This window comes from Cebus imitator, unplaced genomic scaffold, assembly GCF_001604975.1.
Source record: "Cebus imitator isolate Cc_AM_T3 unplaced genomic scaffold, Cebus_imitator-1.0 Scaffold285, whole genome shotgun sequence".
Classification (NCBI taxonomy): Eukaryota; Metazoa; Chordata; class Mammalia; order Primates; family Cebidae; genus Cebus; species Cebus imitator.
This window is the reverse complement of record NW_016107600.1, coordinates 2792135-2806595: the sequence shown is the minus strand read 5'-3', so window position 1 is coordinate 2806595 and position 14461 is coordinate 2792135. Positions and strand designations below refer to the sequence as shown.

At 35.2% G+C, this 14461-nt stretch overlaps 1 protein-coding gene across 1 annotated transcript; it reads right to left on the bottom strand.

Annotated features, from left to right (window-relative positions):
• Positions 1-5055: 5055 nt before the first annotated feature.
• LOC108284949 (olfactory receptor 6C1) lies at positions 5056-12871 on the bottom strand. The gene is made up of 2 exons (XM_017501925.1): positions 12616-12871; positions 5056-6190 (listed from the first exon to the last, which is right to left on the bottom strand). Exon 2 carries the CDS (start codon positions 6154-6156, stop codon positions 5218-5220), a length of 939 nt encoding a protein of 312 aa, XP_017357414.1. The 5' UTR covers positions 6157-6190; positions 12616-12871; the 3' UTR covers positions 5056-5217.
• Positions 12872-14461: the final 1590 nt, after the last annotated feature.

Genomic DNA, 14461 nt, shown 5'->3' with positions numbered 1-14461 from the left:
TCATATATACAGACATTTTTAATTTTGAGCTTAAGGAAACGTGGTATTTATCTATTTTTCATTTTGCTCTGAAGCATAAATTGGAAAAGTAACTACTTGCCTTAGATCTCGGCAGCTCTCTCACTTGGATTATAGGTTAGTGCATCTTCTGTTTGAAAAATCTTCCTTCCTGAGCTATTATGCTTTATGAAAAAAAGTTTTATTTCCTAGTAAATTTTGTCCCACATAAGACCGTTCATCCTTATGCAATCATTCGTTCGTAAGGATATCCAGAATTGTATAGGAAATCCTCTCTCATTCTACCCAGTCAATTTCCAGCTATTCAAACATTGCTGGATATTCTATTCTACAGATGGGTTCTGCTAAAATCCTGAAAGTTGTCATCCATATTTTAGATAATCAAATTTCTGCTGTAAAGGATAGAATATAAAATTATTGCTTCTCCTCTGAACACTACCAAAATTCACACTAATCAAATTCTATTTTATTTGTTTTTTAATAAATAAATATTTTGAAAAATAAAAGTGGAATGCTGAAAACCTTTGGAAGTTGTGGGAATACATTCTATTCCTCTGCAATAATGTTGAGCTAGAAGTTCAAAAAATAACATCTAAAGAGAAAACAGGTGAATATATGACACATTGAGTATTATGAGTTAGATTGTGGTATCTGGCTTTCCTCCGGTTGTACTTATATCTAAAATATTTCAAGTTTTTTGTTTTGAACTTGAAAGATTTGATCTCCTGGGAACAAAGCAAAGTCCAGGCCACATCTCTGTTGTGTTATAGACCATGAGAGATTTCTGGAAGCTGCCTTTGGATTTCTCAGTAGCCTCCTAACTCTTAGCTATAGTTGATCTCCCTTGAGAGTGATTAGGTTCGTCTTTTAGCCCACAGGAGACCTCAAATACTGTCTTCTGTGAAATATTTACTTCCATTATTATAATCAATATTTTATGCATACTTAATATTTCATGAGTAATAAAAATAGCTATGACATCTACTTTCTTAACAAAACTAGAGCTCAATCTAATTGGTATTTAATCATCTTTTTAAGATAGAAAGTTCTCTACATATCCCATTTTTTTTAAATTATACTTTAAGTGCTGGGGTACATGTACAGAATGTGCAGGTCTGTTATATAGGTTTTGTTTTTTATCTTTAGGCTTTATTAAGTGTTAGGGCATAAAGAAGCAAAAGGTTATTTCATAATGCTAAGTAAAAAATAACTATTATAATGCAAGTATTGAGCTCACAAGTTTTTAAAAAATGCTATCAGGTTAACGAATTCAATTTTCATTATAAATTGCAACATTTAATTTCGGTGTCAATTTGTCCATCTTATTGTTCATCTTGGCCTATATATTTATTATCCCTTCAATGTTCTAATAAGAAATACCACAAAATATGCTCTTATTTATGTGAAATTCTGGTTAGTGAATTATAACTAATTATTCTCTTTAATGTTCTTTATGTTTCCCAAATATTTTGGCATAAAAACATGTAATCAGATAAGCCATATATTTAATATATAATTTAAATTAACAATGTATATTATATAATACAGATTATTTAACACAAAATAAGCATTATATGTTTTAATAGAGTTATAAAATGTATATTTAATGTATACAAACACAATAATAAATTTATATGATTAAATAGTTTTATCTTTTTCATCTTTATTGGGATATAATTAAGAAATCAAAACGACTATATACTTAAGACATATAATGTGATTTTTGATATACTTTTTTTTGCATTAAAAAATAATACACTAGCCAATACAGAACTATATCAATCACAGCTGGAATGCAAATTTGTGAATTATTTTACTATTATAAAGGCACATCCCTAAGAACATTTTGGCAGATATGTTTCCGCATCATAGGGAGTATTACCCTTAACCACTTAATTTTTATTGATCACTTGTCACTATTGTAAAAATGATGTTATGTTTTTATTATAAAAGCTCAATAATACGCAGGAAATTTCATCATTATTCATGGAGGGAAACATGCAGTAATGCCTCGCTTGATGGCATCCTTGTCCTATTAATATTCTGTTGTTGCTATTCAGATTTAAAGGCTTAATCGAGGTTTAGGTTTAGGCTTTTTTTCCCTTTCAAAACTAATCCAAAATCATTAGCAGCTATTAGCGTAACCATGCAATGGGTTCACCTGCTGCTGTCTAGACAGAGCCGATGTATCAAGGCAGGAGAACTGCAATAGCCAAAGAATAAATTCTGTAATTCACGCAGAGCTGGCAGTGCAGGAGACTGGAGTTTTATTATTACTCAAATTAGTCTCCCTGAGGATTCAGGGATCAGAGTTTTTTGTTGTTGTTATTGCTGTTGTTTGGGACAGAGGCTCCCTCTGTCACCCAGGCTGGAGTGCAGGGGTAGGATCTCAGGTCATTGCAACCTCCTGCCTCCAGAGTTCAAGCGATTTTCCTGCTTCAGCCTCCCAAGCAGCTGAGACTACAGGCGTGCACCACCGCGCCAGGCTAATTTTTGCATTTGTAGTAGACACCGAGTCTCAGCACTTTGGCCAGGCAGGTCTCAAACTCCTGGCCTCAGGTGATCCCCCTGCCCTGGCCTCCCAAGGTGCGGAATCAGTTTTTAAGGATAACTAAGTGGGTGGGGAAAAGCTAGTGAGCTGGGAGTGCTGAATGGTCAGGACCAAGGTGAAATCACAGGGAGTGGAAGCTGTTTTCTTACACTGAGTCAGTTTCTGGGTAGGGACCACAAGATCAGATGAGCCACTTTATAGATCTGGGTGGTGCCAGCTGATCTATCAAGTGCAGGGTCTACAAAATATCTCAAGCACTATCTTAGGAGTAGTTTAGAGAGGGTCCAATCCTGTAGCCTCCAGCTCCATGACTCCTAAACATAATTGCGAATCTTGTGGCTAATTCGTAAGTTCTACAAAGGCAGTCTAGTCCCCAGGCAAGCAGAAGGTCTGCTCTGGAAAACAAAGTTCCTCCCAAAGTCAGTTGAGTCGCCCAGAATGAACAAGGACAGCCTGGAGGTTAAAAGCAAGATGGAATTGGCTAGGTCAGATCCCCTTCACTGTCTCAGTTATAATCTTGCAGTGGTGGTTTAATTGGTGACCAATGGCTGGATTCATTTGTTCACTATGTGCTACAAAATGATTATCTTCTTAATCTAACATTTACCATTTCCTTGTACATTTTTACAATTGTATAGAAAATCTCAGATAAAAGCTTACTTTGCTTTTCATTCAGTATTCCAAATTGATTCTCCAGTATCTTTTTGTTGATATCATTATAAACTCATAGAATCATTATTATTATTATTATTATTATTATTTTTGAGAAGGAACCTCACTCTGTCACCAGGCTGGAGTGCAGTGGCACAATCTTGGTTCACTTCAATCTCCATCTCCCAGGTTCAAACGATTCTCCTGCCTCAGCCTCCCGGGTAGCTGGGATTATAGGCATGCACCACTGCACTCACCTAATTTTTGTATTTTTTTTTTTTTTTAGTAAAGGTGGAGTTTCACCATGTTGGCCAGGATGGTCTCGATCTCCTGACCTCACAATCCACCCGCCTCAGCCTCCCAAAGTGCTGGGATTACCAGAATGAGCCACCGCACCCGGTCAGAATCACAATTTTGTATTAGCTTTAGGTCATGTTAGTGTTTGACATATGCATTTCAAGGAAGATTTAAATTAACATCCCTACCTCTTTGGAGTTATTTAGCCAGGGAGAAAGTCTTCAAGTTGGCTTCTGACTCTAATGGACATTATACTTTTAGATTGCTTCCTTCTTAAGCAATATATTTTTACAGGCTCATGTTACTTATATGTTCCTGTATTACATCTAGAATCAACCATTTCTCCAAAAAGTCCTCTTTGCATTGATTGGAAAATATTAAATCAAGTTAAGAATCTGAGCACTAGTTATAATAACTGCCATGAAGTTGATCATCTTTTCTAGGTATTTTCAGTGGAAAGGACAAGCACACTTATTTTTTAAACATACAATATTCTTTGGACAACAGGTAGTTTAAAAAATCTTTACAAGTGCATACTAATGAAACAACATTATTTGTCTGGGGTAATACCAGAGGTTTGTTGCCTCATATCAAGGAAATCAAGGATGTGGACACACAAGGCATGAGATTAAGAGGGGAGGTTTAATAGGTGAAAGAGAAAATCTCCCTCTCCTGCAGAGAGAGGGGCTCCTGAATGCGTCTTCTGGCCTCATGGTGAAATGCACAGGGTTTTACAGATGAGCCTGAGGAAGCAGTGTCTGATTTACATAGAGGATGAGAATTTGGTCAGACCACATGTGTCATTTGCATAGCGCACAAAGAAGCTGGTCTCCTCACCCTAATCTTTTATTATGCAGATGGCTTCTCTATCTGGCCATGTTGCCTGCTTCTTTACTGTACATGTGGTTGACAAACAAAAGGGAAGATGGGGCTGCCATGTTGAATATGCCTGGTCCCCAGGTAGCCTTTTCCCATTGGCACAGTGGCTGGCATTCACCTGTTCAGGCATGGAGCCTGAGTTTCTATGTCTGCAGCTTGATTTTTCAGGCTGCTCTTTGTGAGAAAAGAAATGACTTGGGGGCTGCTTTTTATTAAAAGGGAAACCTTGCCAGGGACTCTTTTACCCCTACTACCTAAGTAATTTCTTTCTAGGTCCTGCGTCACAAAAACATGTTAATATTTTCAAATTTAGGACTACATGATTTTTACATAATCCCTTCTATCTTTCATCCATTTGTGTCTTCTTTCTCTCATAGTGAGAATCCTGGCTATCACATAAATTTTCATTTTTTTCTTTTCCTCACATTGCTCATACAACAGTATTAGAATAACAATGATGCCACTGCCACCCATAATGTCATTCCTGAGAACAGTTTCAGATTTTTTTTCAGCTCTTCTCTTTGTGCCCTTAGGTTAAATCCCACATGGAAGTACAGACCAATTGATGTATTTAAAACCAGTTGGAATAATCCTGTTCAGGTGGTTATTTCACCAACTTAACACACAGTTTATTATATTAAATTCACTTACGTTTCATTTTTCAGGAATTTTAAAACAATTAATGCATTGGTAATGATGAAATACCAATATTTGACCAAAGTCAAATAATCAAAACTAATTACACATCTTGAAATGTAACTAGATTTTTAAAAATAATAATTTTCAGTTTTTTATTGACTAATTCATCACTACAAACCATTTCATGTGCTTATGAAAAATACAGTCTTCCTTGCCATGTTAATGAAAGCTTGCTTGACTTGCTGATTTCTCAGGCTGTAAATAAAGGGATTCAGCATGGGGGCTACTGAGGTGTTTAGTATTGCCACTCCCTTGCTCAAGGACACTCTATCTTTTGCTGAGGATTTGATGTACATAAAAATGCAGCTGCCATAGGAGATGGAGATGACAATCATGTGGGAAGAACATGTGGAAAAGGCCTTTGTCCTCTGACTAGTAGAAGGAATTCTCAAAATTGTTCTGATGATGTATATGTAGGACAGAAATATTAATGCCAATGTGAACATCAGAGTAAACACAGCACAAGAAAATCCCATCGCCTCTAGGAATTTTGTGTCTGAACAAGCAAGTTGCAGCATGGGAAAATAATCACAGGTAAAATGGTCAATAATATTAGACCGACAGTAATCAAGCTTTAAAAGCAACATGAGTGCTGGGAATATGATTAAGAATGAAACCAGCCAAGAAGTAAAAACAAGCAGTGTGCAGACTCTTTGATTCATGATGTTCAAGTAATACAGAGGTTTACAGATGGCCACATAGCGGTCATAGGACATGGCAGCCAGAAGATAAAACTCTGTGACTCCCAAGAGAATGAAAAAAAATAACTGAGCTATGCAATTATTGAAGGAAATGGTTTTATCTCCTGAAATAATGTTACCCAGAAACTTGGGTATACTGACAGTCGTGAATGAAATTTCTAATATGGAGAAATTTCTGAGGAAGAAATACATGGGGGTCTGCAGGTGGGAATCCAGCAGGGTGAGTGTGATAATGGTCAGGTTCCCAGTGATGCTGAGCATATAGGTGATGAACAGAAAGACAAAGATCACAACCTGGAACTTTGGGTCATCTGTCAACCCCAGAAGAATGAACTCTGTTATTTCTGTATGGTTTCTCATCCTTCAGATGCTTATTACTTCTTTCCTACCAGACCTATAGGAGAAAGCACAAAGAACAAACTTGAAGAGTTGTGGATGAACAAATATCCAAATACGGAGCTGGAGTTTGGCTGACATAGTATGCCCTTTCTACTTCAAGGGGAAATTTAATGCCACCTGATGATAACAGTGGTCCTTTAATTTCCACTCTTATACAGGTGAAAACTCTTCACATTAGGCAGATTAAAACTAAAAGCTTGAGGTCAGGCACGGTGACTCATGCCTATAATCCCAGCACTTTGGGAGGCCGAGGTGGGTGGATCACAAGGTCAAGAGATCGAGACCATCCTGGTCAACATGATAAAACCCCGTCTCTACTAAAAATACAAAAATTAGCTGGGCTTGGTGGCACGTGCCTGTAGTCCCAGCTACTTGGGAGGCTGAGGCAGGAGAATTGCTTGAACCCAGGAGGCGGAGGTTGTGGTGAGCCGAGATCCCGCCATTGCACTCCAGCCTGGGTAACAAGAGTGGAACTCTGTCTCAAAAAAAAAAAAATAAATAAATAAATAAAATAAAAAAAATAAAAAAACTTGCTATCACAGTTGGAAGTCGTAAGGAGGAGTCTGACACCAGACTTTTCTGACTCCATGTAATACCTGTTATCTTTCAGAGACATGCCTACAAGTTTCCTTCCTAATCAGAACCACCTTTGTGTCCTTACACCAATCTCTATATAAGGTTTCTGTTTATGTAAAAGTTTGATTACCTTGATAATTCTCAATGTGGGGAAGATACTTTAGTTGTTTTATTTTTTTTGAGGTGGAGTCTGTCCTCCAGGCTGGAGTGCAGTGGCACAATCTTGGCTTACTGCAACCTCCATCTCGTGGGTTCAAGCTATTCTCTTGCCTCAGTCTCCTGAGTAGCTGGGATTACATGTGTCTTCCACCATGCCTGGCTAAATTTTGTATTTTTAGTGGAGACGGAGTGTGGCCATGTTGGTCTGGATGGTCTCAAACTCCTGACCTCGGGTGATCCACCCATCCCGAAGTGCTGGAATTACAGGTGTGAGCCCCCAAGCCTGGACTAGTTTTCTTTTTTAAAATGAGTGCTTTGTCCTTAGCCATTGTGAAAGTTGATTGTATGGATTGGGTTGAGTCATTTTTGTCACACCCAACTAACACAGGGTCAAGATGCCAGGGGCATAAAGCACACAGGGCACACAATATTGCCCTAAGAACGTAATTCTGTGTAAGCCTGACTGCTGAAGTTGCCTGCTATAGCCTGAAATCAGTGTTATCTAATAGCTGCTGAAATCACCTGCTGTGATCCTACGGATAGTTTTACTCATGCTTTCGCTTACCAGTCAAAGCTTGCCAGCTCCCGTAAACAACTTCTAACCTTCTATTTGTTCTTTGGAAATACTGAAAAACCACTCGGCCTATGTGTATGCCTTGAGTTGAAGTTTTTGCTTATCAACTAAGATGTTTTAAAATTTTAGAGATTTGTCTTCATATTTTATTTAACCTTAATGCCATCAATTAACTTCTGTGAATTTTCAGATTTTCCAACTTCCATGTCCAATTTATTAGAAGTCAGAAATACTTAAGCCATTGCCATGAACAACTTCAGATGTTTGGAATAGAGGGAAGGAAGAAATATAGAATAACGTAAGCTGAAAGAGCCCAAAACTGAAGTTTATTGCATGTGAATCCCTTGCAATATTTCACGATACTTCAGCCTACCTATGTGTCATTTTATGACTTTTATTTCTGTAGAAGCCATTTTGCTTTCTAGTTGAAATAAATAAATAATAAAATATTATTAACTTGAGAAGGATGCCATCAGTTAAAGAGATGATAGATAAGTATTCTCCAAGAAGATTTATTTATTCATACTTTGAAATAGTAAGTTTTAATTATTTCTTTTTAAGAATAAAGCTCAAATGACATTATTATAAACATTTCTATAGAAAAGAGTGAGGTTATCTAGTTTTGAATCCAATCTATTTACTACGTCTGAAAACCACTTAACGCTTCTGTGTCTCAGTACCCTCACCTATAAATAGTTTCTTCCACTGTATACAAGTCTATCAGAGTTGTTTTGAGCATTAAGTTCATAGATATTAACTTAATAACTTTTATGTAATTTAATATATAAACTTATAATTTTTCTAAATGCTAAGGTGAAAGCAGTGTGAGGCTTTGTTCTATGGAGAAAGTATTTCCTAACCATTGAGCTGAAAATCCTTGGGAATGGGATGGTGTCCTGTCCAAAAGGTTATGTCTAAAATATATAGTAATAATTATATTTGGCACCAAGAGAGTCACATAAGAACAATAACAACAACAACAACAACAACAACAAAAAAAGGAAAAAAGTCACTGGGTTGCACAGTACCTGTCAGGCATTCTAGGCAAGTAAATCTTTGCTCTTCTTTGTCTACATGGTGCTGACCTCTCCCACCATGGTGTATCTGCCTCTTCCACCACATAACCACGACCAAACACACACATTGCACATGCACACAAACACATATACACACATGCTCCACTTCCATTATCTTCAACCAGGATTTGATCATTGTGATGTTCATAGCTTGTCAACATTGCTACTCATAGCCAGTTATTTTCCCTGCTCTTCATTAGTAATAACCCTCCTGAAAGTGATTGGAGCCTGCAGTAAATTATATGTGCATATATGTTATGTATAAGTGTGCATGTGTATTTATGTGTGTATGTGTGTGTGTATATACATATTTACATAAATAAACATACTAGCACACTAGCATTGTGGGTAATATATTGTAATGACATCCCAAATTACCTCTGTCCTTATTTCTACAACACTAGGTTTAATACCCATTGTTGCATTCCATGAGAACCTATGCTCATTCTTCCCTACTCATCACAGTTACAACAGGCTGAAATCTCCTGTTAAGTCCTCCATTACTCTATGCATTCTTGAGAGTTAGAAGAGTATCTTATCTTCAAAGCTACTTCAACATAATCCAGTATTTACTATAGTTTTGTAGGTTTAAAGGAAATACTCACCCAGTTAATTAATTAATTAATGTTGAGTTTGTTATTTCAACATATGCTGCCGTCAGTGCAGTTTGCTATTTTATGCTGATATTCCAGCCTGGATGTTACTTAGTTTTTTATCTTTGTTTTACAAGATGTATTTTCTTACATATTTTACCGTGTAGAAGTATTTTCTTTCATATTTTACCATTTACATATTTGGATTAAATTTCCTGTATTGACTAAATTTTAAACCTAAGATATGTCAAGGGAACAACACTTCATTGATACATAAGTTTAAAGAAAACTTCAAGAATCAGTATTTCTATATTACCGTCCTTAAATTTTTTTACTATTAATCATTTCAATTTACTTTACTCCAGCTCCAGCAACATCACTCTTATTTCATCAGGGTTTATTTTTTATTAAAAACATGAGCTTTTTGTAATACTTTGAAGTCACAAAATACATTCATATCAAATATACAAGATTTGGATTCAATCTGAAGATTGAAGTTTATTCAGCAACTTACTGACATGAGAGACTCAGGCTTTTAAAAATATGTATTATATTATTACTGGTACACAGTGAATGATGCATCAATGCACTGTGTTATTCACCTTATTTCAACTTTTTTTGTATATCTATTTTTTCTCTTAAATTCTCTGCTAATTTTTAACTCTTTAGTCAATAACAATACGATGACTCAGTCTTTTGCTTCAGATGAAAGCTGTGAGGAAACGTAGGAAAAGCTGTGAGGGAGGGTGTAATTTGTTACTTAAAGGGTTCATGAGGGACTTCACAAAAAAATAGACACTTCTATAGCTGGTCTTCAAAGACAATGGAAACAGGCTTAAAGAAACTCTAGTAGTATGTGATTCAATAATAAGAACTGGGTGTGGTATATTATGCTTTTTTGTAGAAATGTTATGAAACTTTAATGAATTGTATTCATTTGCCAACATGAAATAAGCTTGGTAAAATTTATCAGTATCCATAGTCCTTTGAGAGGATTGAACCTCAATGTTTAACCAGTTGCAATCGATCCTAGAGAATCTAAAGATCTCAGGACATATTATACAGATAATGAGGAATAGCTCCAAGCATTTAACTCATCTTGGGCTTTTATATCTGAATACAAATCCATATTTTCTCCTGGGAGAATATGGCTTAGGTTGTTAAGTTTTTATTTCCTTCCACCATTTCAACAAAATTACTTATTTGTCTTCTAAAGATTCCTGCAACAGATTCTTTGAGCCATTTAAAATGAAAATTGACAGTGATGTTTAATATTTATTAAATAAAATGGCTACAAAGCATCTTCAGAGCTTTTTAAAATAACCACATAACTTGCCCTGCCATCAAGTAAATATTAATGATGACCCTTTAAATAAACTAGGTTGAATATTGGCAATTATTTGATGTACATGGTAAGAAAGGGACTATTAGAGAGTAAATCAGTTTGAAGAATCTAGGAATGTGCCTTTAAGAGACTGAGATAAGAGACTGACTGGTTCCATTTTATTTCTCTCTCTGTGTGTACGTGTGTGTGTGCGTGCGTGTCTGTGTGTCTGTGTACTTTTTAATAATGTATTGTTACACCGAGTTCAGACCTCCCCTAGTAATGCAAATACTTTGAAAATCTAGTTTTTAAAATTTTCTATGTTTACTCAGTTCTTTCTTCTTCACCTTAATAGAGATAACTGCAAAAATTTCCCAGTGTATCATCAAAAACTATATTAATAGTATCATCCTGGTTTTTTTAAACTTTATAAATTTTAAGATTTTTTTAGAGTTTAGGTTAATATACTAATGAAAAAGAAAATTGTCTAGTTCAATGTTGTGGGCAATACATAGCTCAGTTTTATAATTATACTAAAATACACTTTGGTACTATTCAGTCATTCCAGCCTGTGGGCCATGGCACAAGGGTTACTTTGAGAACTTCTCTAGGCCTGAATAAAACAGAAGTTCTTCAGGAAAATTCATCGAGTGGCTGAAATAATTATTTTATTAGATTTGTTTTTTACTGTTTTTATAATAAGTATAGACAACCGTTTCCTTGGAGAAATATGAATAATTTATATTTCTTCATTTCAATAATGATGGACAGCTTTAATTTTCAACCTTCATACAAGTGTGTATAGAAGCAAATAAAAGGAAAAGAGATGTCGCCAAATCACACTTAATAATAATTCATAAATAGTAACACTGATTTCTGCAAAGGTTTCTGGAAAATAAACACTCATAAACTCAGGCCTTCAGTTCATTAACTAGCCCATTTATAATTTAAACAAGCTAGGAAAAGGAAATAAATTAACAGAAAATTGTGGTATTAACACACTATTAATTTCTTATTTATGACATATAAAGCCAATTTATTATCACAGAAAGAATATGGGCTTTAACATTAGACAGATACAAATGAGACATTTAATGGATTTGTGGCTTTGGATTAGCTACTTAATTTCTTTAAACTTCAGCTTTCCCTGTTTAAAACAGAGTTGAAATTTCAAGGGTGTTTTTGAGAATTAATTGAAATACTATAAATAAGTGTTCCATAAATCATGCATCATTTAGTAGTCTCTAGGAATAGCTATATTATTTATTTTTCGTTTACTAGAAATTAATTTGGGGAAAATATTCATAGTAGTTGTGATTTATTACAGGCACTATCTATTCTAAACTAGAGACTTCTTTTCTTTATTTCATTTAGCCTTTGTAACATACTTGTTAAGTTTTTATCCTTCTTCCCAAATGAAGAGCTGAGGCTCAAAGAAATTATGTAACTTAATACACGTGGCTAGCAAACATTAAATATAATCTCAGACTACTTAGGCTTAAAATCTGTTCTCTTAAGCACAGTACTATATAGCTATATTTGATTAAAAATACAGAGACAAGGCCGGGCGCGGTGGCTCACGCTTGTAATCCCAGCACTTTGGGAGGCCGAGGCGGGTGGATCACGAGGTCAAGAGATCGAGACCATCCTGGTCAACATGGTGAAACCCCGTCTCTACTAAAAATACAAAAAATTAGCTGGGCATGGTGGTGCATGCCTGTAATCCCAGCTACTCAGGAGGCTGAGGCAGGAGAATTGCCTGAACCCAGGAGGCGGAGGTTGCGGTGAGCCGAGATCGCGCCATTGCACTCCAGCCTGGGTAACAAGAGCGAAACTCCGTCTCAAAAAAAAAAAAAAAAAAAAAAAACACCCACAAAAAAAAAAAAAAAAAAAAAAAAAACACACACACACACACACACAGAGACAGAGATAGTAATTTCCTGCTTTTAATTATTAGAGAACGAATAAACTGATATAACAGGACTTGCTAATCCTTTTTAGACATTTTAATATGTCAAACTTCAAAGCATAACACTTATTTACTTTGATTAAAAGTTGAGCTGTTAAGTAATGATACAGTGCTGTGATTTGAGAGACTTCCATGAAAATTTTACTTACCTCTGATTTTCATATAGTTTCACTAACATTCAGAATGGCTGGATTAGTAAAAATGTTGGCAAATGCCATTGCTATCCACTAAAACCAGGATGTCTGAAAACATTAACTTTCTCACTGAACATATTTTCTTCCTATTTTCAATGTTTTTGCCTTCATTTTCCCATTTTATCCAGAGGGGATATGTTTCTTTGATAGTAGAGGGCGAGAAAGGAGCAAAAATATAAAATAGAGAAAGTATCTGAAAGTGTTTTAGGACTGTCTGGATGGTTTCTACGTTGATGTTAGATGGCACAAGGTACTTTATGTTTTATCTAGTCTCTCTGCCACTGGCTCAAGGGGACCAATTCCATGAATCGAAATTGTTGGAAGAAAAATACACACAAAACACTAAGGAATATGAAACATAATACACATTAGTATTTGAAGTGGAAAAAGAAGCTTGGGGGACAGTGTCCAATGAGACAGAAAAGAAAATAACAACAAACAAATAATACTAAGTTTGAAGATTTTTCCCCTTGACATTATTTGTCATATAGAGATAGCAATCAAATATCTTAATTCCTAATGCAGATCTCTACTCAATAGTCTATGCCATTTTTAAAACTGGGAAACTACTACATTGTCCTAAACACGTTCATTACCCCCATTATTTTTAATCTGCCTTCTGATAACGTTTACTACTGTAATACTGCTCACGCTTTACACTATTTTTCCTCTGCTCACTGTATTGCTCACCAGCAAGGGCAGTTGAAGAGTTTCCTGCACTGATTGATTAATATTACAATTTATATACCAAATATGTTTTTAGAAGTTGGTGTCTTTCTAGACTATAATAGTATAATCATGCCCAAATGAGATAATGCTACTGAAAAAGGAAATAAAATTGTGTATATTCTTAGGAAAAGCTATGCAAAATTTTCAGACCCTAGTGGAGTTTCCACTATGTGTAAATATAGAGCAAAGACTAGTTTTTTGGTTTGTTTCTTAAAACAGGCTACTATGTTATCTACTGTAACTGTTACCTTAGGCAAATTATACAACTTTTCTGAGCATCAATTTATACAATTGTACAAAGCAGATAACCATGTCTATTTTGCCAGGTAGCTATAAAGATTAAATAAGATACGGGATAGAACATACCTACCCCAGCATATGGAAAAAAATAAGTACTCTCTATAGAGGAGCTATTACTATTTAGGAAATTTCTATCAGACTCTCAGAGTGCCTAAGAGCAATGATGGCTGCCTAAATATTTATCTTTTTATACATTTTCAAAAACAAAAACATGATGAATAAGGGGAACATATAAACTAGACATAGTGCATACCTTCAGCATAATTAGAAAACAGAAAATATTATGAACCTCAAATTATTTGTGAGTAGGAAAATATGTACTTAAGTCCATCAGATGAGTGGGAAGAATTGGACAGATACTGCATGCAAAAGAAGTTTCTTGCAGATATTTAATTTATTTCACATATCATTTCATATATCATTAGTAACCAAGAAGAGAAATTTTAAGAGTAAGTTGATTAAAACTGTTTACTTCTTTAAGTCATTAAGGTATAAACCATTTTTATTATTCAGAATAATCAACAAGGTGATTTATGTTCTATAGCCACTGGTTTTTTAACCAAAATTGGAAATCAATGATTACAAGAAACCTATAGAGTTTTAGAGGAAGACACAACATAGTCACTTTCAAGTAAGAAAGAAAACTGAGGCAAATGAATTCAGCATTGCAGGTACTTGTGAGATGGGTATAGGAGGATAGTGGACAAGTTAAAATTTTATTTTTCCTTTATTGTATCTTCATGATGACATTCATTCATGTTAGTAAATACTT